Source organism: Pantherophis guttatus, chromosome 7 (genome assembly GCF_059756535.1).
Source record: "Pantherophis guttatus breed Tessera chromosome 7, ASM5975653v1, whole genome shotgun sequence".
NCBI lineage: Eukaryota > Metazoa > Chordata > Lepidosauria > Squamata > Colubridae > Pantherophis > Pantherophis guttatus.
Window position 1 is genome coordinate 3,528,598 of NC_142069.1, and position 25,186 is coordinate 3,553,783.

The 25,186-nt window shown below is 45.6% G+C and overlaps 2 protein-coding genes across 2 annotated transcripts in view; one reads left to right on the forward strand and one right to left on the reverse strand.

Moving 5' to 3' along the window:
- Positions 1-1,296: 1,296 nt before the first annotated feature.
- SLC35B4 (solute carrier family 35 member B4) lies at positions 1,297-20,407 on the forward strand. Its single transcript, XM_087873564.1, has 10 exons — positions 1,297-1,466; positions 3,429-3,542; positions 4,631-4,733; positions 7,073-7,122; positions 10,123-10,204; positions 13,868-13,931; positions 16,078-16,187; positions 17,067-17,142; positions 17,480-17,555; positions 19,736-20,407. The coding sequence occupies exons 1-10, from the start codon at positions 1,390-1,392 to the stop codon at positions 19,986-19,988; spliced, it is 1,005 nt and encodes a 334-aa protein (XP_087729690.1). The 5' UTR covers positions 1,297-1,389; the 3' UTR covers positions 19,989-20,407.
- A 4,001-nt stretch (positions 20,408-24,408) lies between these two features.
- LRGUK (leucine rich repeats and guanylate kinase domain containing) overlaps positions 24,409-25,186 on the reverse strand; it is a 39,202-nt gene continuing 38,424 nt past the window's right edge. Inside the window, exon 20 of the mRNA XM_060687049.2 lies at positions 24,409-24,763. Within this exon, the coding sequence (XP_060543032.2) occupies positions 24,567-24,763 (197 nt within the window). The 3' untranslated portion in view covers positions 24,409-24,566. The remainder of the gene's footprint in view (positions 24,764-25,186) is intronic.

Consider the following 25,186-nt stretch of genomic DNA (forward strand, 5'->3'; position numbering starts at 1 on the left):
CATCATCAGTGCTAGAAGGGAGGGAGGTTTGCAGAGTGGAGGAGGAAGAGGAGGAGGAGGGCCGTGGGGTCCTTAGATGCTCTCTGAGCTTGGTGGTTTTCTTGCAGACGTTTCATGACCCAACTAGGGAACATCATCAGTCAAGAGGTCACAAAAGGAGATCCCATGACCCAGGGACATTGCAAACATTATATATACATGCCAGTTTTCAAGAGTCTGAATTTTGATCGCGTGTCCATAGGGAGGCCGAAATGGTTGCCAGTGTGAAAAACGGTCGTAAGTCGACAACCATCTATGTAATGGAATGCTATATTAACATAACATAACATAACATAACATAACATAACATAACATAACATAACATAACATAACATAACATAACATAACATAACATAACAATATAAATACTGGTATAGTAATGTAATGTAATGTAATGTAATGTAATGTAATATAATATAATATAATATAATATAATATAATATAATATAATATAATATAATATAATATAATATAATATAATATAATATAATATAATATAATATAATATAAATACTGGTATAATAATGTAATGTAATGTGTACTAATAATATAATATAGTATAATATAATGTAATATAATATAATATAATATAATATAATATAATATAATATAATATAATATAATATAATATAATATAATATAATATAATATAATATAATATAATATAATATAATATAATATAATATAAATACTGGTATAGTAATGTAATGTAATGTGATATGATATAAGATATACTATAATATACTATATAATATACTATACTATAATATAATATAGTAATGTAATGTAATGTAATGTAATGTAATGTAAAATATAAGCATTGCATAACCTAACATAACATTTCATGCTTTTTGTTCTTTCATTTCTTTTTCTATCTTTGCCTTCTTCTTCTTTTTCACTTTCCCTTTACTGCAGATTTTCCCCTCCTCTGAAATCCCTTTCTGTTTCTTATGAACTCAAATAAAATCTTTTCATGAAAACCGATTTATTTTATTTATTTTTAATTTTTTTATTCCCGCCAGTCACTCAAAATTTGCTCATTCTCTACCAGCCGGCTTCTCAAGCGGAGGACTCCAACTCCCAGAAGGCCTCTTGGGAAGCCGACCAGAAGGGAGCCGGGCGGCCTGCGGCGGAGAGACGGACACGTGTAAAGGAGCGGAACGCGCGGGGCTTCCTGGGAGACGTAGTCCTCCCCGCGCCGGAGCGCCGTTAGCTTGGCCGTCAGGGAGGCGGCTGCAGAACTACAGCGGCGGAGGGAGGGCGAAGCGGGCCCGGAGCAGGAAGCGTGGGCGCCGCGCAGGGTGCCGGCTTCGACTTTTGCAGGCGCTCCGGGGCTCTTTCGTGGGCAGGATGCGCCCCTCTTTGGCTGTGGGGCTGGTCTTCGGGGGATGCTGCAGCAACGTGGTTTTCCTGGAGCTGCTGATCCGGTGAGTGTTGGGTGCAAAGGGGATCCTTTCCCCGGGTTTAACAGCAGCCCCGCTTCGGGCTTCTTTTGCTGGAGAGGTCGGTTTGGAAATGAAGTGTTGGTGTTTGCCCTGATGATGTTCCCTAGTTGGGTCAGGAGACGTCTGCAAGAAAACCACCAAGCTCAGAGAGCACCAAGGACCCCCACACCCCTTCCTTCCTTCCATCCTTCCTTCCTTTCTTCCCTCCCTCCTTCCCTCTACAAACCCCACTCCCCCACACCCCTCCCTCCCTCCCTCTCTTCCTTGCTTCCTTCCCTCCTTCCTTCCTTCCTTCCTTCCCTCCTTCCCTCCTTCCCTCCACAAACCCCACTCCACCACACCCCTCCCTCCCTCCCTCCCTTCCTTTCTTCCTTCCCTCCTTCCCTCCTTCCCTCCACAAACCCCACTCCCTTCTAGCACTGATGATGTTCCCTAGTTGGGTCAGGAGACGTCTGCATGAAAACCACCAAGCTCAGCGAGCACTAAGGACCCCACACCCATTCCTTCCTTCCTTCCTTCCTTCCTTCCTTCCTTCCTTCCTTCCTTCCTTTCTTCCCTCCCTCCTTCCCTCTACAAACCCCACTCCCCCACACCCCTCCCTCCGTCCCTCCCTTCCTTCCTTCCTTCCCTCCTTCCTTTCTTCCTTCCCTCCTTCCCTCCACAAACCCCACTCCCCCACACCCCTCCCTCCCTCCCTCTCTTCCTCCCTTCCTTCCCTCCTTCCCTCCACAAACCCCACTCCCTTCTAGCACTGATGATGTTCCCTAGTTGGGTCAGGAGACGTCTGCAAGAAAGCCTGCCAGCTCTGAGATCAGGGACCCCACAGTCCTAGTTCTCCTTTCCTCCTCCTCCTCCTCCTTCACTCCACAAACCCCACCCCTTCTAGCTCTGATGATGTTACCTAGTTGGGTGATGAAATGTCTGCAAGAAAACAATTAAGCTCAGAGAGCACCATGGAGCTTACAGTCCTCCTCCTCTTCTTTACAAACCCCACTCCTTTCTAACACTGATGATGTTACCTAGTTGGGTTAGGAAACGGCTTGTAAGAAAACCAAACTCATAAAGCGCCAAGGACCCCACAGTTGTAATTATCCTCCTCGTCCTCTCCGCAAACTCCATTCTCTTCTGTATTGATGATATTACGTAGTTGGGTCATGAAACGTCTTGTAAGAAAACCAAGCTCAGAGAGCGCCAAGGACCCTACAGTTGTAATTCTCCTCCTCCTCCTCCTCCTTCCCCTCTTCCTCTTCCTTCCCCTCCTCTCCTCAAACCCTATTCTCTTTTCGTATTGATGATATTACCTAGTTGGGTCATGAAACGTCTGCAAAAAAACCCCACCAAGCTCAGAGAGCGCCAAGAACTTCGCCGTTCAATCCTGAGCTACCAAGATTTTCTTCTCTTTAATTCAAATTCTGTGGGATCCTTAGTGTTCCCTGAGCTTCATTCTTGGCTTGCAAACGTTTCATGACCCAATCAGGTAACATCATCAGTGCGAGTGGCAAAACCTCACCTTCCTTTCTAGCACTGATGATGTTACCTGGCTGGGTCACGAAACGTTTGCAAGAAAACCAACCGGCTCAGAGAGCCCCAGAGAGCCTTGAATTCAACCTTGAGCAACAAAGAGTCCAATACTGGGTTTTTCTGAGTCTTGCAAAAAATTAAAAATAAATGCATGGCATTTGAACTGCTTTTTGCTTTTTCTTGCTTGGATTATATTTCTTGTTTTTATTTCCAAGTTTGTCAAAGCTGCAGACAAATTGTGACATTCTTCTCTTCTTGTTTTTGTTTGTGTTTGTTTTTATTAAATTTATATACCGCCCTACTCCCGAAGGACTCAGGCACAAAATAAAATACATAGATACAAAAGTTAGAAACATAATTAAAACCAGATTAAATAATTTTAATTCTTCTTTTCTCTCTTCTCCGTCGTAACTCAAAACGCAGGGAATTTCCAGGAAGCGGGAATTTGATCACATTTTTTCAGTTCTTCTTCATCGCTTTGGAGGGTTTTATCTTTCAAGCAAACTTCGGAAGGAAACAGCCCACAATTCCTATCAGGTACGCTTGATCTCTTCTGCTTTTGAAACACAATTTTTTTTATTTGAGTTCATCCTAATATAAAATACAATTGAAAGTAAAGATAATAGGGAAATGGAGAAGGACAAGGAAAACAGCCCGCAATTCCTGTCAGGTACGGCCGATCTCTTGTACTTTTAAATATAATTTTTATTTGAGTTTAACAGAATATAAAATACAACTGAAAATCAAGGGAATAGGGAAATGAGGAGGGAAAGAGAAAAGAAATGTAGGGGGAAAAAAAAGAATAAACGGGTGATTTCCAACTTTTTTTCAGTGCAGTGAGGTCCAAAATAAAATTACAACCTCAGCTTTTTACTTAGTTGAATGCTACCCATTTCTGTCACAACGAGGACAGGTCATCCTCGACTTAACAACACTTCGTTTAGTGACCGCTCGAAGTTATGACGGCACTGAAAAAAAGTGGTTTTCCATTTTTCACACTTTATAATCATTCCGGCATCTCCATGCTCACGAGTTCAAAATTCGGAGGCTCGGCAACTGGCATGTACTTATGACGGTTTGCATGTCATTCCCTTTGGCAATCTGATGAGCAAAGTCAACGGGGTTTCACTTAACGACCAGGATTACTAACCCGTCACTTGAGGACTACCTGTATTTGATTCGTGATCCCTCTTTCTGCTTTGGGAAGAAGTCAAGGGGAGGGGGATTTCAAATGGGGAGGGGCAGTGGTGGGATTCAAATAATTTAACGACCGGTTCTCTGCCCTAATGACCGGCTGGGTGGGCGTGGCCATGGTGGGCGTGGCCAGGGGTGTGTGACAGGCAGCACTCGGCCTCTTGCACCCCCCTGGGGGCAAAAACGGGCCGTGGGGGGCGCTGTTCCCACCCCGTGCCCAATTTTGGACTTTATAGGCCTCCCTGCAGCCTCCTGGGAGCAAAAATGGGGCGCGTGGCGACTCCTGGGAGGGGCGGGGCCAATCAGCAATTTAGCTACCGGTTCTCCAGGAACCGGCTGACTCCCATCACTGAGGAGGGGGCTGCGCTCCAGGAAGCTCACATCACACGTAACTTGGAAGGTGAACAATTTTGTGCTTCTCTCTTTTCTAGGTTCTACCTCATTATGGTGGGCATGTTTTTCACAGTCAGTGTGGTGAACAACTATGCTCTCAACCTGAACATTGCGATGCCCCTGCATATGATATTTAGATCGGTGAGGTTTTATTTCCGTTTTTAATGATATTTATTTATTTATTTATGTCTTTAATATGTAATATTTTTATTCATAAGTCAAGGAGATGAACGTGTCTGATACTTCCTCCTCCTCCTCCTCCTCCTCCTCCTCCTCTTCAACAACAGCCCTGTGAGGTGGGTTGGGCTGAGAGAGAGTGATTGGCTCGAAGTCACCCAGCCGGCTTTCATGGCTAAGGCGGGACTAGAACTCACTGTCTCCTAATGATTGGCCCAAAGTCACCCAGCCGGCTTTCATGCCTTAGGGAGGACTAGAACTCACTGTCTCCTGGTGATTGGTCCAAAGTCACCCAGATGGCTTTCATGCCTAAGGCGGGACTAGAACTCACTGTCTCCTAGTGATTGGCCCAAAGTCACCCAGCCGGCTTTCATGCCTAAGGCGGGACTAGAACTCACTGTCTCCTGGTGATTGGTCCAAAGTCACCCAGATGGCTTTCATGCCTAAGGCGGGACTAGAACTCACTGTCTCCTAGTGATTGGCCCAAAGTCACCCAGCCGGCTTTCATGCCTAAGGCGGGACTAGAACTCACTGTCTCCTGGTGATTGGTCCAAAGTCACCCAGATGGCTTTCATGCCTAAGGCGGGACTAGAACTCACTGTCTCCTAGTGATTGGCCCAAAGTCACCCAGCTGGCTTTCATGCCTAAGGAGGGACTAGAACTCACTGTCTCCTGGTGATTGGTCCAAAGTCACCCAGATGGCTTTCATGCCTAAGGCGGGACTAGAACTCACTGTCTCCTGGTGATTGGTCCAAAGTCACCCAGATGGCTTTCATGCCTAAGGTGGGACTAGAACTCACTGTCTCCTGGTGATTGGTCCAAAGTCACCCAGATGGCTTTCATGCCTAAGGCGGGACTAGAACTCACTGACTCCTGGTGATTGGACCAAAATTCCCCAGGCACTTACATGCCTAAGGCGGGACTAGAACTCACTGTCTCCTAATGATTGGTCCAAAGTCACCCAGCCGGCTTTCATGCCTAAGGTGGGACTAGAACTCACTGTCTCCTGGTGATTGGTCCAAAGTCACCCAGATGGCTTTCATGCCTAAGGCGGGACTAGAACTCACTGACTCCTGGTGATTGGACCAAAATTCCCCAGCCACTTACATGCCTAAGGCAGGACTAGAACTCACTGTCTCCTGGTGATTGGGCTAAAGTCCCCCAGCTGGCTTTCATGCCTAAGGCGGGACTAGAACTCACTGTCTCCTAGTGATTGGTCCAAAGTCACCCAGCTGGCTTGTGCGGTTGGGATGTTTGACAGATGGGTTTCACAATCTTCCAATTCAGAACAAGTAGTCCTCAATTTACAACCATTCATTGGGTGACCGTTGGAAATTAGAACAAAAGCGAGAAAAGAGACTTATGACCAGTCCTCACTCTTATGACCACGGCGGCATCCCCGCAGCCATATGTTCGAAAGTCCAACATTTGGATAACTTCATGCGTTTACAAAGAATTCCATTGTCACGTGATCTGCATTTGTGACCTTCCCAGCTGACTTCCAACAAGCCAAGTCAGTGGGGGAAGTCGGATTCACTTAATGACCACATGATTGTCTTTGCTGTTCTGGCGATTCACTTAACAACGGTGGCAAAAATGTCATAAAATCATTGTACTATACCTGTACTGAATTGAGGATTACCTGTACTACTATATATATCAACCCACAACCTTCTTGTCCTTCAAAAGATATCCAGTACAAGTAGCCCTCAACTTACAATGGTTCATTTAGTGACCATTCAAGGTTACAACGGCCCTGAAAAAAAACCCGAATTAGGACCGATTTTCACACTTAATGACCGTTGCAATATCCCCATGGTCCTGTGTATCAAAATTCAGACGCTTGGCAACCGACTCATACTTACGACCGTTGCTTTGTCCTGAAGTCCCAAGATCCCCTTTTGCAACCTTCTGGCAAGCAAAGTCAAGGGGAGGGGAGCCAGATTCACTTAACAACCATGTGACTCGCTTAACAACTGCAGGGATTCGCTTAACAGCTGTGGCCAGAAAGGTCGTAAAATGGAGCTAAATTTCACTTGACCAGTGTCTCACTCAGCAATAGAAATGTTGGGCTCAATTGCGGTCGAAAGCTGAGGCCCACCTGTGCCTTCATCCCTAAATTATTGTCGTAATTTATAGTCATGAGTGTGAAAAACGGTGCCAAGTCACCTTTTTTTCAGTGCCATTATAACTTTGAATGGTCACTAAATGAACTGTTGTAAATCGAGGACTTGCCTGTATTATCCCAATCAGCTGTTAACCTGTCTCCCCCCCCCCTTTCTTTTCCATTTGATTCCCTGTAGGGCTCTTTGATAGCCAGCATGGCGCTGGGGATCATCATTCTGAAGAAAAGGTAAGATGGCTTCTTCTGGGAGCTCTTGGACGTGTTTATGGCTTCTCCTTGGGGTTGGGCCCAAAGGACAATGCGTGTACAGGTAGTCCTCAAACTTACAAGCCTTCATTTATTCCCCAAGGTGCTTTTTCCAGAGGCAACTGGATTTTCTTGTTCTTCTTCGTCAGAAACTGAGCAACGTGGCCTATGCGGTACAATGCAGTGAGACATGGGCAGATCTGTACACTGGGGAAACAAAACAACCACTTTACAAACGCATGGCGCAACATAGGAGAACAAATCCATCAGGATAAGATTCAGCAGTCGGTCTGCATTTAAAAGACAAAGGCCACTCTTTGGAAGACAGCAAAGTCCACATTTTGGACAGAGAGGGCCGCTGGTTTGAAAGAGGGGTCCAAGAGGCCATCTATCTAAAAACTGAACAGGGGAAATTTCCTGACCGTTAGAACAATTAACCAGTGGAACAACTTGCCTCCAGAAGTTGCGAATGCTCCAACACTGGAAGTTTTTAGGAAGATGTTGGATAACCATTTGTCTGAAGTGGAATCCTTCCATTCCCCATCATTCAGTCAGAACTGAGGAAGCTTCTCGGATGAGAAGCGAAACGTCTTCAAAGAAAAACCAGAAAGTCCAGTTGCCTCTTGAAAAAAAAGGTACCTTTAGGACAACCGTAACGTGGATGACGGAGAGTCTCCGTAGACAAACATTCATTTAGAGACCAAAGTTACAACGCCACCGAAAAAAAGGTCCGTTTTTCACACTTAACGACCGTTGCAGCCTTTCCCTGATCAAAATTCAGACGTTTGGCAACTGACTCCTTTTTATGATGGTTGCAGCATCCTGGGGATCACGTGATCCCCTTTTGCGACCTTCCAGCAAGCCAAGTGGAGGCAGCCGAATTCGCTTAACAAATGTGTGACTCACTTAACAACTGCACTGGTTGATTTAACAACTTGTGGCAAGAATGGTCATAAAATCAGGCAAATCTTACTTGACTGTCTCGCTTAAGCAACAGAAATTTTGGGCTCGGTTGTGGTCATAAGTCGAGGACTACCTGTTTCACACGGGGGGGGGGGTGTTAGGAGGATTTTAAGACCCTCCCCCCTCTCTCTCTCCGTTTTTGACCTCCTGTTTTTCAACAAGACATTTTGAGTCCTTTTCAGAAACGGACGAGCAAGATTTGAGAGTTGGGGACATCAAACCGCCCTCCTGGTTTTCTGAAGAATTGCGGGGGTGGGTGGGTGGGCGGGCAGGGGATTAAGTAATCCTGAGGAGGGGGGCTTGTCCTCTGGAAGGGGCGGGGCCAAACTGGTATGTGGGAAGGATTATGCTTGGGAAGGATATGTTCTCATTGTCCTCCTTAAAGAGACCCCTACTCAAAAAAAAGGGAATCGCATTGCCGAGATTTGATATTCTTGCTGTCCTGGAGGGGGTGAGGGATTTAAATGGGGGGAGGGTCTGTGGTTGCTATGGAAGGAGGAGCCATTTAGAGACTAAGAGAGAGGCAGTTTGGTCTAGTAGTGAAATTCCCAGGCGAGAAACTGGGAGACAGAGAGTTCTAGTTCTGCCTTAGGCAGGAGAGTTGGCTGGGTGACTTTGGATCAATCACTAGGAGACGGTGAGTTCTAGTCCTGCCTTAGGCATGAAGTCCATCTGGGTGACTTTGGACCAATCACTAGGAGACAGTGAGTTCTAGTCCCACATTAGGCATGAAGTCCATCTGGGTGACTTTGGACCAATCACCAGGAGACAGTGAGTTCTAGTCCCACATTAGGCATGAAGTCCATCTGGGTGACTTTGGACCAATCACCAGGAGACAGTGAGTTCTAGTCCCACATTAGGCATGAAGTCCATCTGGGTGATTTTGGACCAATCACCAGGAGACGGTGAGTTCTAATCCCACATTAGGCATGAAGTCCATCTGGGTGACTTTGGACCAATCACCAGGAGACGGTGAGTTCTAGTCCCACATTAGGCATGAAGTCCATCTGGGTGACTTTGGACCAATCACCAGGAGACGGTGAGTTCTAGTCCCACATTAGGCATGAAGTCCATCTGGGTGACTTTGGACCAATCACCAGGAGACAGTGATTTCTAGTCCCACATTAGGCATGAAAGCCATCTGGGTGACTTTGGACCAATCACCAGGAGACGGTGAGTTCTAGTCCTGCCTTAGGCATGAAAGCCATCTGGGTGACTTTGGATCAATCACTAGGAGACGGTGAGTTCTAGTCCTGCCTTAGGCATGAAGTCCATCTGGGTGACTTTGGACCAATCACCAGGAGACAGTGAGTTCTAGTCCCACATTAGGCATGAAGTCCATCTGGGTGACTTTGGACCAATCACCAGGAGACGGTGAGTTCTAGTCCCACATTAGGCATGAAGTCCATCTGGGTGACTTTGGACCAATCACCAGGAGACAGTGAGTTCTAGTCCCACATTAGGCATGAAGTCCATCTGGGTGATTTTGGACCAATCACCAGGAGACGGTGAGTTCTAGTCCCACATTAGGCATGAAGTCCATCTGGGTGACTTTGGACCAATCACCAGGAGACGGTGAGTTCTAGTCCCACATTAGGCATGAAGTCCATCTGGGTGACTTTGGACCAATCACCAGGAGACGGTGAGTTCTAGTCCCACATTAGGCATGAAGTCCATCTGGGTGACTTTGGACCAATCACCAGGAGACGGTGAGTTCTAGTCCTGCCTTAGGCATGAAGTCCATCTGGGTGACTTTGGACCAATCACCAGGAGACAGTGGCCTAAACTCCCCCAGCCGGCTTTCATAACTAAGGCAGGACTAGAACTCACTTCCTCCTGGCTTCTAGCCAGGTGCCTTCACCACTGGACCAAAGTGGCTCTTTCTTTCTTGCTACAGAGCTGAGATTCTCAATGCTTGCGGGGGGAGAGGGGAGGTTTGTTTCCCATGCAAAGTTGAGTGGGGGGTCTCGGCCTGTGCTGTTCCTTTTATTGAAGCTCTCTCCTCCTCCTCTTGCCCAGGTATACTGTCTCCAAATACATCTCTATAGCTTTGGTCTCTCTGGGCATTTTCACCTGCACTCTCATGTCAGCCAAAGAACTGGTAAGTCCCGTTCTCCTCCATGTTAAGTACCCTGTTGTGTGTTCCAAGATTAGACGCACAACCACAGCACACCCCACGCTCTTCCCGGGCACCAACCATTGGCCAAACTCGTGCGCCCTGCCTCCGAAGGGTGGATCCAAGGTAGGGCAGCCACCTTTCCCTAAGAATCTCTACCTGTCCTCCCAGATCAGATAGGATGGGCATGCTTCTAGTGGCGAACCTTCTCGGCACCGAGTGCCCAAACCAGAATGCACATTTATGTGTGTGCATGTGCTTGCGCCGGAGCGCTAGAAATCCGAAAACCAGCTGGCTGGCGCATGGATGCCTGTTTTTCGGCCCTTTTCAGCTGTTTTCTGGGCCATTTTCCAGGCCAAAATCGGCCTGAAAATGGCCTGAAAAATACCCTGAAAAAGTCCCGAAAAATGGCCTGTTTTGGGGCCATTTTTCGGACTATTTCAGGCTATTTTACGGTGCTCCGGCGGCCATGAAGACCAGCTGGCTGGCACGCATGTGCATGCCGGAAACCAGAAAAGCAGCTGACTACGGTGCGTGTGCCCACAGAGAAGGCTCTGTGTGCCATAGGTTCGCCATCACCGTTCTAGTCCTTTCCCCTAAATATTGCCATTTTATGGGAACAGCCTGACTAGGTGGCTGTCGATCAGAAAGGTTGGCAGTTCAGCAGTTCGAATCCCTAGTACTGCGTGAAACGGGGTTGGGACTAGATGACCTCCAAGGTCCCTTCCAACTCTGTTACTGTTATTTAAGAACTGTCTTGCTTAGCGACAGAAATTTTGGGCTCAATTGTAGGCCTTAAAGGATGGGGAGAACTTATCCCAGCTCTTGGAGAAAAGCCAGGTCTTCGAAGCTTTACGGGAAGCAAAAAGGACGGGGAGGGGGGACAGTCAAATTTCGGGGGGGGGTGTTTCATAAGGGTGGGGCTCCCGAGCTGCCTTCGGATGGCAATATTTAGGGGAAGGGGTAAGGACCATGCCCATCCTGTCTTTAGGAGAAGGAATGGCAGAATCTGGTGGAGGAGTGAAAAGAGCTATCGGTCTTAGAATCCCTACGTAGTCACAAGCGAACTAAACTCCAACCAGATTTAAGATGGGAAAGGAGAAAAACAAAACAGAGGCGATTTGAGAAGATGGGAAAGGAGAAAAACAAAACGGAGGGGATTTGAGAAGATGGGAAAGGAGAAAAACAAAACGGAGCGGATTTGAGAAGATGGGAAAGGAGAAAAACAAAACGGAGGGGATTTGAGAAGATGGGAAAGGAGAAAAACAAAACGGAGGGGATTTGAGAAGATGGGAAAGGAGAAAAACAAAACGGAGCGGATTTGAGAAGATGGGAAAGGAGAAAAACAAAACGGAGGGGATTTGAGAAGATGGGAAAGGAGAAAAACAAAACGGAGGGGATTTGAGAAGATGGGAAAGGAGAAAAACAAAACGGAGGGGATTTGAGAAGATGGGAAAGGAGAAAAACAAAACGGAGGGGATTTGAGAAGATGGGAAAGGAGAAAAACAAAACGGAGGGGATTTGAGAAGATGGGAAAGGAGAAAAACAAAACGGAGGGGATTTGAGAAGATGGGAAAGGAGAAAAACAATACGGAGGGGATTTGAGAAGATGGAAAAGGAGAAAAACAATACGGAGGGGATTTGAGAAGATGGAAAGATGCTATTCGTCATGTTAGTGTCCCAAATGTTGGGGCAGCATCTTCACATCTTCTCAAATCCCCTCCATTCTTCTCCTTTCCCTTAAATCCGGTCGGCGTTTAGTTCGTTTGTGACTACGTAGGGATTCTAAGATGGGTGCCTCTTTTTACTCCACCCTCAGATTCTGCCTAAAGATTGGATGGTCCTTGCCCCTTCCCCTAAATATTGCCATCCAAAGGTAGCTCGGGAGCCCCTCCCCTGTGAAACACCCCCTGAAATTTGGCAGGCCCCCATCCTTTTAGTCTTCCGTAAAGCTTTGAACCCTTGACTTTTCTCCAAGAGCGGAAATAAAAGACGATAAAAAACTTGGCACCCGAGTTTTGTTGCCCTTCTTGTTTTGAATGTACTTCCTTTTAATGACTTTATTTTAAAATGTGGTTTTAAATTTTGATTGGCAGCCGCCCAGACTAGCTAATCCCGGTCAGGGAGACCCACCTGGTCTATTTTATTGGGAATATTTTCGTGACTTTGTCAATGGATTTTAAAGCTGGAACATTGCACCTGTGTGCAGAAAAAAGCCAGGGAAGATATTAAAAAGAAAGGGGTCTCATTTTTTTTTCCTGTTTGAATTTTTTGTCTGATTAAGTTGATTTATTGGTCTGCCAGCAGCCAAGTAATTCCAAGGAGCAACAGCAGAGGAAAAAAAAAAACATTAACTACGACTAACACAAATATAATAAAAGCAATAAAACCCTGAGGACTTGCCCAGTAAAAATGACAGGTAGAGAAAGTAAGCAAACTGAAGTGAAATAACGAAGAACAAGGAGATAAAATAAAAGTATTTGAAATCGAAGCATTAACGTTACTGTTCCAGTACTACACCTTCTTACGACCGCACGGGTAGTCCTCGACTTATAACCCGCAAATTCAGCCCAAAATATGTTGGTAAGCAAGACGGTTAACTGAGTTTTTCCCCACGTTTTACGACCGTTCTTGCCACCGTTGTTAAGTGAATCGCTGCGGTTGTTAAGTTAGTCACAGGGTTGTTAAGTGAATTCGGCTTCCCCATGGACTCTGCTTGGCAGAAGGCCGCCAAAGGGGAATCACGTGACTTTGGTACCCTGCAACCGTCATAAGTCCATGCCAGTTGCCAAGCGTCTGAATTTTGATCAGGTGACCATTGGAAATGCTGCAACGGTTGTAAGTGCGAAAAAATGGTCCTAAGTCACTTTTTTTTCGGTGCCATTGTGACTTCGAACGGTCACGAAATGAACTGTTGTAAGTCGAGGACTACCTGAAGCTGCTGAGAAGAACCTGCCCTCTTTGGTGGAGATCATGAGGACTAGTGTGAGAGTAGGGAGGAGGTAAGAGGAACAGGTATGCTGAGGTCTCAGGGTCAGGCTGGCCACAGGGGCGAATCCCCTCTTTCTCCAGGTGGGATTTGGGGAAACCTTCCACCCAATGCAGCATTTTATGGGTGGTGTTTACAGTTATATACCAGTTGCATTTATTTATAATCTTTTATCCTAATGTGATGCCTATTGATGAATCTTGTAAGACCAGTTACAGAAATTGTTATTTTCTTTTTCTTTCTTTTTCTTTTTCTCCCTCCTCCCTTTCTTCTTTCTTTTGATCCCTCATTCTCTCTTCTCCTTCCTTCTTCCCTCCCTCCCTTCCTTTTCTTCTCTCAATCCATCCATTCTTCTCTTTTGCCCTTCCTTCCTTCCTCTCTTTCTCCTTCCTCCCTTTCTTCCTTCTTTTGATCCATCCATCATTCTCTCTTCTCCTTCCTTCTATCTTCCTTCCTTTCTCTCTCTCTTTTTCTCCTTCCTTCCTTCTTTTGATTCATCCATCATTCTCTTTTCCTTCCTTCCTTCCTTCCTTCCTTCCTTCCTTCCTTCCTTCCTTCCTTCCTCCCTCCCTCCCTCCCTCCCTCCCTCCCTCCCCCCCCTTTTCTTCCATCAATCCATCCATTCTTCTCTCTTCTCTTCCTCCTTCCCTTCCTTGTAGAGCTCTGTGTCGGGTGCGAGTGAAGACAAGGAGAGCATCTCTGCGTTTCTCTGGTGGCTTCTAGGTCAGTAATTGCTCCCCACGGTCAACCCTCTTCTGAGCCGAAGGGGCTCAAAACAGAATCCGGTTTCCCAACCAAACTCTATCAATTGAACCATTTAATTTTCTAGTGTGGCGGGAGGGGAAGGGCGATCCCAAAATAATAATAAGAATTAGTGTAATCTTTGAATTGCAGCTGCTTCATTTAAACTTAAACATATTCAATCAGATGTCATTTGTGGCCTGGCCTTCTCCTCTTTGTTCGGTTGCCAGCAGGTTTTTTGTTGTACTTTGTTCTGCCCTGATTGAAGTTGTGATGTGGTTGCTCCTTCCATCTACACAACAGAGGCAACAGGTGCATTAATCACAGCAGCAAAAATCCTTTCTATCTTGCCACCCGAACCCTTTCCCTGCCCGGCCTTTGCCAAGCTCAGCTGGATCATTGAACCTTGGGTGTGTTCACTCAGTTGATAGGAAAAAAACCTACGGAAATTACTCACTCCATAAGAAGGGGGAAGTGGGGTGTTGGCGGTATTAATGCCGGCCTTTACGAGCTGTGCACAGACAATATTTTTATACAGGGCCAAGAATATGTTTTCATGTGTTTCCTCGATGCTCTTTGAGATTGGTGAGTTTCTTGCAGACATTTTATCACCCAACTAGGTAACCTCATCAGTGCTAGAAGGGGGCAGGATTTGTGGAGAGGAGGAGGAGGAGGAATGACTGGGGATCCTTGGTGCTCTCTGAGCTTAGGTGTTTGCTTGCGGACGTTTCATGACCCAACTAGGTAACATCATCAGTGCTAGAAGGGGGTGGGGTTTGCTGTTTGTTTATACACAAGCAGCTTGCCCTGTCAGTGTTGCTGGGAGTGTTCTTGTTGGTTCCTTGATTAGGCTGTTGTTTATTATTAGCTTGTTTGTCTTAATTGGTAGTTCCTTGATTGGGGTGTCGTTTAAGGCTTGGTTGTTGGTCTAGGGTTAATCTTGGTGTTAATATTTGCTGATCAGGGTGTGGATTGTTGGTGGGGAGGTGCTTTGGTCTTTTTTGTTTCCTTTTTAGCTTTTTGATGCTCTCTTTTGAATGGCATGTAGATGTCATTTATCTCTCTCTGCCCGTTGATGGCTGTTTTGTCAGCGTGCCAGACCTCCAGCAATTCTCCAGCAATGTTGGTCTAGGATGCTCATAGTTTCCCAGTTGAGACCCACCAACATTGACTGGGCAAACCACTCGTTTATAAACAGAGAACAAAATCCTTCCCTTCTAGCACTGATGATGTTACCTAGTTGGGTCATGAAAACGTCTGCAAGAAAACAACCAAGCTCAATGAGCCCCCAAGGACCCCACAAGCCTCCTCTTCTTCCTCCACAAACCCTGCTCCCTTCTAGCACTGATGATATTTCTTAGTTGGGTCATGAAATGTCTGCAAGAAAACCACCAAGCTCAGAGAATACCAAGGACCCCACAGTTCAACCCCTGAGCTACAATTTTATATTAATACATTTTCATGCTGTGTGTCAGCGTCCCAGCACTGACATATATAAGGAGAGGAGAAGCTTGAACTTTTGCCTACTTAATTCCTTTGAAGATTCTGTCTCCTCGGAGATGGGAGGAGGGGGACATTCCTGTGATCTGACGGAGAAGGGATGAGGAGAGTGGCTTGGAAGATAGCCAATGAGACGCAGAGAATTGGGGATTGAAAAGGGAGGGATTGGGGGGCAAAGGTCAGTACTGACCACGAACGAGCCAGGGACAGATCACTATGCTCAATAAAGAGAAAATTTCCTCAAAGATCGGCAGTTTGGAAATTCATTTATTTTGAGATAGCATCGAAACCTGACACTGTGTAGAACTTCAAGGCTATATATTCCTCAGTCTCTTAAGTTTGTTTTTGCTGGGTGACAACCTTGAAGCCACCTTGGTTAGTTCCCTACAAGCTAAGATGAAGTAAATTGGGAAGTTGAAACATACCCTGGAATAAGGCAGTTTCAAGCCACATCTGTATCGTTTCCAAGAAACCTAGGTGGACGTATTCACGGAGTCAAACCTGAGATTGAGGAAATCTCATTTTAGTTAAATAGTTTTTTAGATCCTGAGTGCTCACCCAGTCTTGGGGATTTTCTGCTGAAGGGCAGATCCAGAATGCTGGTCTCAATATCAACATTATGTTTTAGGAATCGCGGCCTTGACTTTTGCCCTCCTCATGTCAGCCCTGATGGGGATCTTCCAAGAAACCATCTATAAGAAGTTTGGAAAACACTCCAAGGAAGCCCTCTTCTACAATGTATGTGTTTCCCCAATCTGTTTTATCTGGTTTCAATTTGCAGGAGTTAAGGGGTTTCCCCCAAATGTCAGGTTACTGTAGAATTCCCCAACCAGCATGCTTTAAGATGGGCGGACTTCAATTCCCAGAATTCCTCAGCCAGCATGCTTTAAAATAGGCGGACTTCAGTTCCCAGAATTCCTGAGCCAGCATGCTTTAAAATAGGTGTACTTCAATTCCCAGAATTCCCCAGTCAGCATGCTTTAAGATGGGTGGACTTCCTCCCAGAATTCCCCAGTCAGCATGCTTTAAGATGGATGGACTTCAACTCCCAGAATTCCCCAGCCAGCATGCTTTAAGATTGGAGGACTTCAACTCCCAGAATTCCCCAGTCAGTATGCTTTAAAATAGGCGGACTTCAGTTCCCAGAATTCCTGAGCCAACATGCTGTAAAATAGGTGTACTTCAACTCCCAGAATTCCCCAGTCAGTATGCTTTAAAATAGGCAGACTTCAATTCCCAGAATTCTTGAGCCAGCATGCTTTAAGATGGATGGACTTCAACTCCCAGAATTCCCCAGCCAGCATGCTTTAAGATGGATGGACTTCAATTCCCAGAATTCCCCAGCCAGCATCCTTTAAGAGAGCTAGACTTCAACTCCCAGAATTCCCCAGTTAATATGCTTTAAAATAGGTGTACTTCAATTCTCAGAATTCCTGAGCCAGCATGCTTTAAGATTGGAGGACTTCCTCCCAGAATCCCCAGCCAGCATGCTTTGAGAGGGTATGCTTCAACTCTTCTACTATGCTCCTGAATCTGCAGGCGTGACGGGGATTGTGGTGCAAACTTAATTTTGCCGGTTCTGTTCCAAAACTGTTGTTTTATTTTTTTTCCTCCTAGCACGCTCTTCCTCTTCCGGGATTTCTTTTCCTGGCTCCGGATATTTACAGGCATGGACTTCTCTTCAGTCAAACCAGTGAGTTGATAACGGAGAGCTGATTTTTCATTTGAAACCGAAATATGGCAGGCCCCCCGCTTAAAATTAGGAGGATTCCGGTAGTTGTTGAGTTGTCCTCTGCAGGACGGAGTGGAGTTACTCAATTTAAGACCAGTTGCTTAGCACAGGGGTCTCCAACCTTGGCAACTTGAAGACTTGTGGACTTCAACTCCCAGAGTTCCTCAGCCAGTGCTGCTGGCTGAGGAACTCTGGGAGTTGAAGTCCACAAGTTAAGTTGCCAAGGTTGGAGACCCCTGGTTTAACATGTTACATGTTCTTTAAAGGGTCGCAGCTCACCATCCTCTCTTCTCCACAGGACTGGTCCAAATGCCGTTGATTGGGATCAGCCTACCCATCATGTGGTTGTATCTCATGATGAACGTCATAACTCAGTATCCTTTTTTTGGGAAGACAGTAACGGTGTAGACAGTAACGGTGAAATTGAGGCTCAGCCAACATTCCTGGCTTCCCTATGACAGAGGGAAGCCAGAGATTGTTAGAGTCCTGCATCTTGTTAAGGTTTTGGAGTGGTACGGTGGCCTAGAGGTGGAGTTCTCGCCTCACAATCAGGAGGCCGTGAGTTCGATCCTAGCTAGAGGCAGATATTTCTCTCTCTCTCTCTCTCTGGGCACAATGGGAATAGATCTGCCGAATAAAACTCCTCATTGGCAACAGGAAGGGCATCCGGCCATTAAACCACTCTGCTAGCTCCATTCAGTTGCCCAGACTCTACCCCGCAAGGGATTATGGGGTCATTAAAAGAAGATGGTCTGGTTAAGGTTTTCATTTGAATGATTTGTTCCTTTCTCTGGGGGGTCTTTGAACTTGGTTGCTGTTCTGTCCCCATCCCACACACGCATCCCCACAGACGGCCCAGAGTTAATAAGCCACACGACAAAGTTTTTGAAGATAAAGCTGGCAGCAACCCAGTGGCTAGCTGCCAATTCAGACTTTACTCACACAAAACAAAGATTAGACTGCAAGCATTCCGATAAAACAGGCAGAGTTTCAACAATACAAGGATTAATCCAAATGCAGTCCGACAAGGCAGGCAGAAGTCCAGTAACGCAGAGATCATGGATTATTTCTAGTTTTTGCTCGTCACAAACTGAACCAGCCACCACACCCACATTTATACCCTGTGGGGTGTGGTCCAGTGACTCAGCTAATCTCTGGCACGCCTTCCCCTCTGCTGCGCACACTTCTCCCTGCGCCGCTGTCGAGGATCTAGCCAGCACTTATCTCCTTCGTCGCTGTCCACCTGTGGCTGCGGGGACGTGCTTGGCTCTGAGCCTATCTTTTGGCCTTCAGTGTCCTCCGGAGGCATTGCCAGAGAGGAGGGTCCTGGAGAGGGAGGCCTTGTCAACTCCTCTCCCTCACTCTCAGAGTCTGCATCTGTTGATAGCCCAGGCTCAGGCAACGGAGCCACAACAGTTGCTTTCTTGCAGATGTTTCCTGACCCAACTAGGTAAGACTCCATCCGTGCTAGGCTGGGAACAGGAATCTTCTCAACTAAGGTCAGCAGCTGGTTAGAGTTAGATAAGGATTGATGGCTCTCAAAGAGGATTGGATTTATTTGGCTTGTGGCTACGTAGGGATTCTAGGCTGATTCCTCTTTTCACTCCCCCCACCAGATTCTGCCATTCCATCTCCTAAAGATAGTTTGGAGACACAGTCCTTGTCCTTGTCCCTTCCCCTAAATATTGCCATCTGAAGGGATCTAGGAAGCCCCCTGCCCTATGAAGCACCCCCTGAAATTCAGCTGACCCCACCCTTTTAGCCTTCCGTAAAGCTTTTCCCCCCCAATATAGATTTTTCATTGCTTTTCATGTTCTTAGCTTTATTGCATTTTTAATGGTTTTATTATGGTTTTTACTGTATTTTTCGGTGTATAACACACCTTTCCCCCCCCTAAAAAAGAGGGTGAAAATCTGGGTGCGTCTTATACTCCGAATGTAGCCCCACCCAGCTTCTCAAACGGAGGTTTCAGAGGCTGAAAAAAGCATCAGAAACAAAACTTCAGAAAAGAAGCCTCCAAACAGAGCTTCAGAGGCTTTTTTTCTGAAGCTCTGTTTTGGAGGCTTTCAGAGGCAGGAAAAAAAGCTTTTTTCTGAAACAGAGTTTCAGAAGTTTCAGAGACTGAAAAAAAAGCAAGGCACAGGGCTCACAACCAAAGAACCTGTTGCTAAAATTCACCTGATTGGGAACAGCTGATTGGGAGTATTCGGGAAGGCCGATCCACCTGCCAATCAGTTTTTTTCTTATTTTCCTCCCCAAAACTAAGGTGTGTCTTATACTCCGAAAAATACAGTACTTTGGATTGGGAGCCACCCAGAGTTGATTATAAGATGGGCAGGTATATAGATATTTTAAATAAATTGAATATCCAGTTGGTACCACATCAAAGAAGCTGCAGAAACTTTCCAGAAGAGATTTTCATTTGGAGAAGTGACCACAAGCCAGGTAGGACTTCCTGTTGGCATTCCCAGATGGAAGGACGCCGTCTTCACATCTACTCCGATCTTCTCCTTTTTTCTTCCCCTCCTTTCCCTTAACTCCGCTCTTTTCTCAGATACATCTGCATCCGGGGGGTCTTCATCTTGACCACCGAGTGCACCTCCTTAACCGTCACGCTGGTCGTGACGCTGCGGAAGTTCGTCAGCCTGATCTTCTCCATCCTCTACTTCCAGAACTCCTTCACCGTCTGGCATTGGCTGGGCACCTTCTTGGTCTTCGTGGGGATGTTGTTGTACACGGAAGTGTGGAAAAATCTGGGATTCATCCGACCCTGTGGTCCCAAGAAGGTGGAAAAGAAGCAGGAATGATGATGGAGAGCTTTCCGTCGGACTGAGGCCTTTATCGCTAGAGGGTTTCGCACTGTTAGGACGGAAAAGGAGTCAGATTCTTCGCTGGCGGGACGGGAACATTGATTTTTGTAACGCAACAGTTGCAACTCTTGGCTGGGCCAAGCTGGCACACCTCCCTTGGAGAAGGGGAAAACGGTTTTTGCGTCTTTGGGTTGTCGAGGTGACAATGATAAGGTGGTTTCTGCGACTCCATTAATTGGGCAATTTTGCCCCCGAAGTTTGCAAAAAACCCCACAAATATTCAACATCGGCTTCTTTCGGTTCATAGATATCAAATTATTAGGATCAAACTCGGACTTTAAAACAAATATGTGTGGAAGTCGCTGGAGTGGTGCGGCGGCCTAGAGGTGGAGTTCTCGCCTCACAATCAGGAGGCTGTGAGTTCGATTCTAAGTAGAGGCAGATATTTCTCTCTCTCTGGGCACAATGAGAATATATCTGCTGAACAAAACTCCGCATTGGCGACAGGAAAGGCATCTGGCCATTCAAACACTCAGCTCCATTCAGTTGCCCAGACTCCACCCTGATGCAAGAGATTATGGGGTTGTTAAAAGAAGAAGAAGAAGAAGAAGAAGAAGATGATATGTGGAAGTCGCTCTATGATAGTCTGGTTTACAGTGAAGAGTGATCCAGGTCATGGTTGAAGAACATCTGCAAAAGCTTGTGGCCCGTTGGGGACAGAAGAGCCATGCCAGTGAGAACTGGGTGTCCTTGGGCAGGGCTTAAGAAGATGTGGGCAGCTATCAAGTTACTTTTCGGTTGGAGCGGGAGGGTTGACCATCCATATGTCATCTTGGCCCAACAATCATCCAAAATTGGTTCCTCAGAAATCAGATTGACTAAGCAGTAGCTCTCTCTGTGTCTGTTAATGTGTGGATAGAAGGTAGGCCAGATCTTCCGCCCCGATACACATGAAGAAACCAAATCTCATGACCTTCATCTAAAACAGAGATGTCCAATCTTGGTCACTTTTAAGACCTGTGGACTTCCAACTCCCAGAATTCCATAGCCAGCATGGCTGGTTGTGGAATTCTGGGAAGTCTACAGGTCTTAAAAGTGGCCAAGGTTGGACATCCGTGGTCTAGAATACCTAAGTGTCCCTAGATAAAAATGGGCCTATTGGTGAGAAGGACAAGGAAGACGATCCAACTTTCTTGAGCGGCAAAATCTTGGCCAATCAGGATGACTATCTCTCAGGTTTCTTTGGGACAATCCAGAGCAGTCTTCTTCAACCTCAGCAACTTCAAGAAGACTTGTAGACTTGTAGACAACTCACGAGAAAGTCTGGGAGTTGAAGTCCACACAACTTCTGAAAAGCTGTTGAGGTTGAGAGACGCTGATGAGATTCGAGATTGTTCCAGAATTACTTCAGATCTTCTCCTGTTCTTTGTGAGAGTCTGAATGGAGATGCTGGCCAGGAACGATGGAATAAGCGTCACCACTATGAACCAACTGGGAAACTGGTTTCTGAATTGATTTAAAATGGGAACTCTGCAAGGGTTCCTGGTCTATTTGGGGAGCCTTCTTGTCTGCCACAAGGTCTTCTCCAAACCAGGTCTCCATCTGACCATACATATCCACCCATATCTGCTCCCCTTCCTGTTGGGAGGACCACGAGTTAAAGAAAGCTAATTTCGTACTGTGCAATCGCCTCCTTTAAACATCTGTAGATTTTGAGGGATTTTTTTTTGTGCAATGTATATGCATATTTATATTTATAATCTGCGTTGACAAGCAAGTAGAGTTGCTTTCCTTGGTGCTATGAATCCGTGTTCCTCAACAACTTTTAAGATGCGTGGACTTCAACTCCCAGAATTCCCCATACTGGGGAATTCTGGGAGTTGAAGTCCACGCATCTTAAAGTTGCTAGGTTGAGGAACATAAATAATGGAGAAGTATTTTCTTTCTTTCTTTTATCCATAAATGCATCTCATCTGGTTACTTTGGTGAAGTGGTTAAGGCACCAGAAATCAGGAGACTGTGAGTTCTAGTCCTGTTTTAGGCACAAAGCCTTAAAAACTGAGCCACACACTTTTTCTGAGCCCTGGGAAGGAGGCAATGGCAAACCAGTTCAAAAAAAACCTTGCCAAAAAAACCTGCCCGGCTTTGTCTAGTCGCTGAGAATCAGGCAAGCTTGAATTTTTTAAAAAAACACAATTTTCGTTCTTATCGTTTTGGGGGAATTTCCCCATCTTCAATGTAGCTGAATAGGGTTGTGTTAAATTGCGATGCCCTGGAATTGTTCACATCTTTGTGGGACCCTTTAATCTAGGAAGACATGCACAAGCATGCATGCGAACACGGTTGGGGGTTCAAAGCGCTCCCTTAAAAGATAGAATGACTGCAAGCGAGCACCCAGCCAGATAAACTAGGTTCCTCTTAAACCTGGTTTGTTTCTTTCCGCTGGTGCGTGGCGGTTTTGTGAAAAGCCAGCTTTTGAGTTGAACACTTGGTGCCAAGCCAGAAAAGAGGTTAATTGACGTAACTCGGTTAAGCCTGTTGTGGGTTTTGCAAGACCTCTTCTTTGTTGGCCAAAGATGGTTTCCTATCTAAGTTAGTTGGTCAAATGCAGGCTTGGTTTAGCAGCTGCAAAGTGTGCAAGTGGTTTTGTTCCTTTCTTCCTCCGTTGCTTGAAGCCAACACTGAAGAGAGGCGTTCTTGAACGGTGTTTTGGCTCCTCTACAAATAAACCCACATTGTATTAGCTAGTCAACCAACGTGGACGTAATCTGTTTTTTGCAGGAAAAATAAGCCCGGAAACCCATTTCATCGTGAACATCAAAAATCTGGTTCGTCTCGTGAACACAATCATTCTCATATTTAATGGTAATTCTGGTATTTTCTGTCGACACGATACCTCATCCTCGCACACACACACTGGGAGTCAGGTTTGGATAGGATTCTTTCGCCATAAACTTCATTGAGTATACAGCTGATGTTTTGAGCAAGAAGATAAGTTTTAATTCATCCCTTGAAGCTCTTAGGTTTGAAAAGAGAAACTTTTGCAAGGCGTAGAGAGATTGTAGTATGGGTGTCTCTTAAAAAAAAATACCCTGTGTGGATCCTGGCTGAAAATAGAATTTATTCAATAAAGAATGTTTGTGAAATACAGATTTCCTGATCTATTTTTTTCCCTCTGTGGACTTCAACTCCCAGAATTCCTTAATGCTCGGTTTAGTTTATTTTTATATGAAACTAGCTGATAACCCGGCATTGCCCGAGTATTTATTTATCCCAATCCTTTATTGGACAGGAAGAGCAACTTCACCCTGAGCCCTGATTTCAGCGAGAATGAAATTAGTTAAAAATGTTTTTTCCCTGTGCCCCCAGAAGCTAGCTGATCCATGATCATTTGGTATGTTTTTTTCTGATCTTGATTTAGAAGTGGCATCTCGTCCGTCTTGACGTTGTTGTTCTTTTCTCGTATGTAATCTGTGTGAAGTACGTTGTGTTGGTCTCGTAGTGGTGCAGGCAGGCCGAGTTGCAGTAATGTTTTATTGCTCATCAAAGCCTTGTGGAAAATATCCGGGCCAAACGTAATTTCTAATGTTGGATTTTCCCTCTTACCAGAGAGAGCCCCCTTGTGGAGTACTGTGAAGCCGTTACCATGGCAACTCTACTGCTGTACAGTAGAAGCCATTTTAAGGCAGTCCAGTAGAAGCCATGTTAAGGCACAACAGGCTGTATCTTAACAGAATACACACCGCAAGGGGTGTTGGGGTGTCTTAGCCCCATAGTATTTCTTTCCAGAGAGTAAGTCATCTGTGTACCATGTTTGGTTGAAATTGCTCAAGGCGTTCCAGAGTTATGCTGGAACAAACACACATACACACATTTTTATATATATAAAAATATTCAATCAGGGGCCAACATTGTTCTGTCCACTGAATGAATGAATGAATGAATGAATGAATGAATATCTATCTATCTATCTATCTATCTATCTATCTATCTATCTATCCATCTATCTATCTATCTATATTCATTCATTCATTCATTCATTCATTCATTCATTCATTCATTCATTCAGTGGACAGAACAATGTTGGCCCCTGATTGAAATTAAAAAAAAAAAACCGACCCCAACATCACACAGGAAAATAAATCTTTATTTAAAAGGAGCTAAATAGATGAGGAATGTTTGAAATTGTACAGTAAGGCACTCATTTGATATATGGACCAACAGGTTTCTTACATTATGGCAGGGGAAAATAGAAATATTGTTCTAAATAACATTATAATCTGCTAAATCTCTCCTTTTTACCCAAGAAAAATCTGTCAGGTGGTCCAAGAGCTATATATATATATATATATATATTTATATATATAAACTCGCAAAGAACACCAGGGAGCCACCAGAAATAAATGCGGAATTTACATTGTGTCACCAAACAAGTCTTTTAAAAACCATGAGATATTTTCTTATGCCGGGTCGGCTGGTCCAAGCGGGTTTTCCATCTTATGAGTCGGGGCCCATAAGTGCTACTCGGGAGTCAAAGGCGTTGCTGGGGGGGAGATGGGCACCGGTGTCCCAAGGCTACGGCTTCAGCCACACGACCGAGGCGTAGCTCTCTGCGGGGGCCGCTTTGGGCTTCTTGCGACCGGATGGGATAGGAGGAAGGACTGGCTTGGTGTTGGATCCTGGACGGACGGTGACCATGGGAGGGACGTGTGGGGAGGGGGTTTTGTGCTTGGGGGTCTTCTTTTCCTTGCTGTCCGCGGGACGGTCGGCCTCTGTGAAAGAGAACAAGGGAATCAAGGGTCTGTTTGGAGAAAGTGACCATGATGTGACTTTCTTTTCATTTTTCTCTCTCCTTCCTTCCCTTTCCTTTTTTTTCCTTTTCCTTCCTTTTTTCCTTGCTTCCTTCCTTCCCTCCCTTCTCTTTCCTCTTTCTTCCTTCTTTCCTTTTTCTTCCTTCCTCTCCTCCTTTCCTCTTTTCCTTTCCTTTTTCTTCCTTCCTTCCCTTTTTCTTCCTCCCTTCCTCCCCTCCCTCCTTCTTTCTTTTTCTTCCTGCCTTCCTTCCTTCCCTCCCTTTCCTTTTTCTTCCTTCCTTCCTCCCCTCCCTCCTTTCCTTTTTCTTCCTTCCTTCCCTCCTTCTTCCCTTTTTCTTCCTGCCTTCCTTCCTTCCCTCCCTCTTTCTTCCTTCCTCCCCTCCC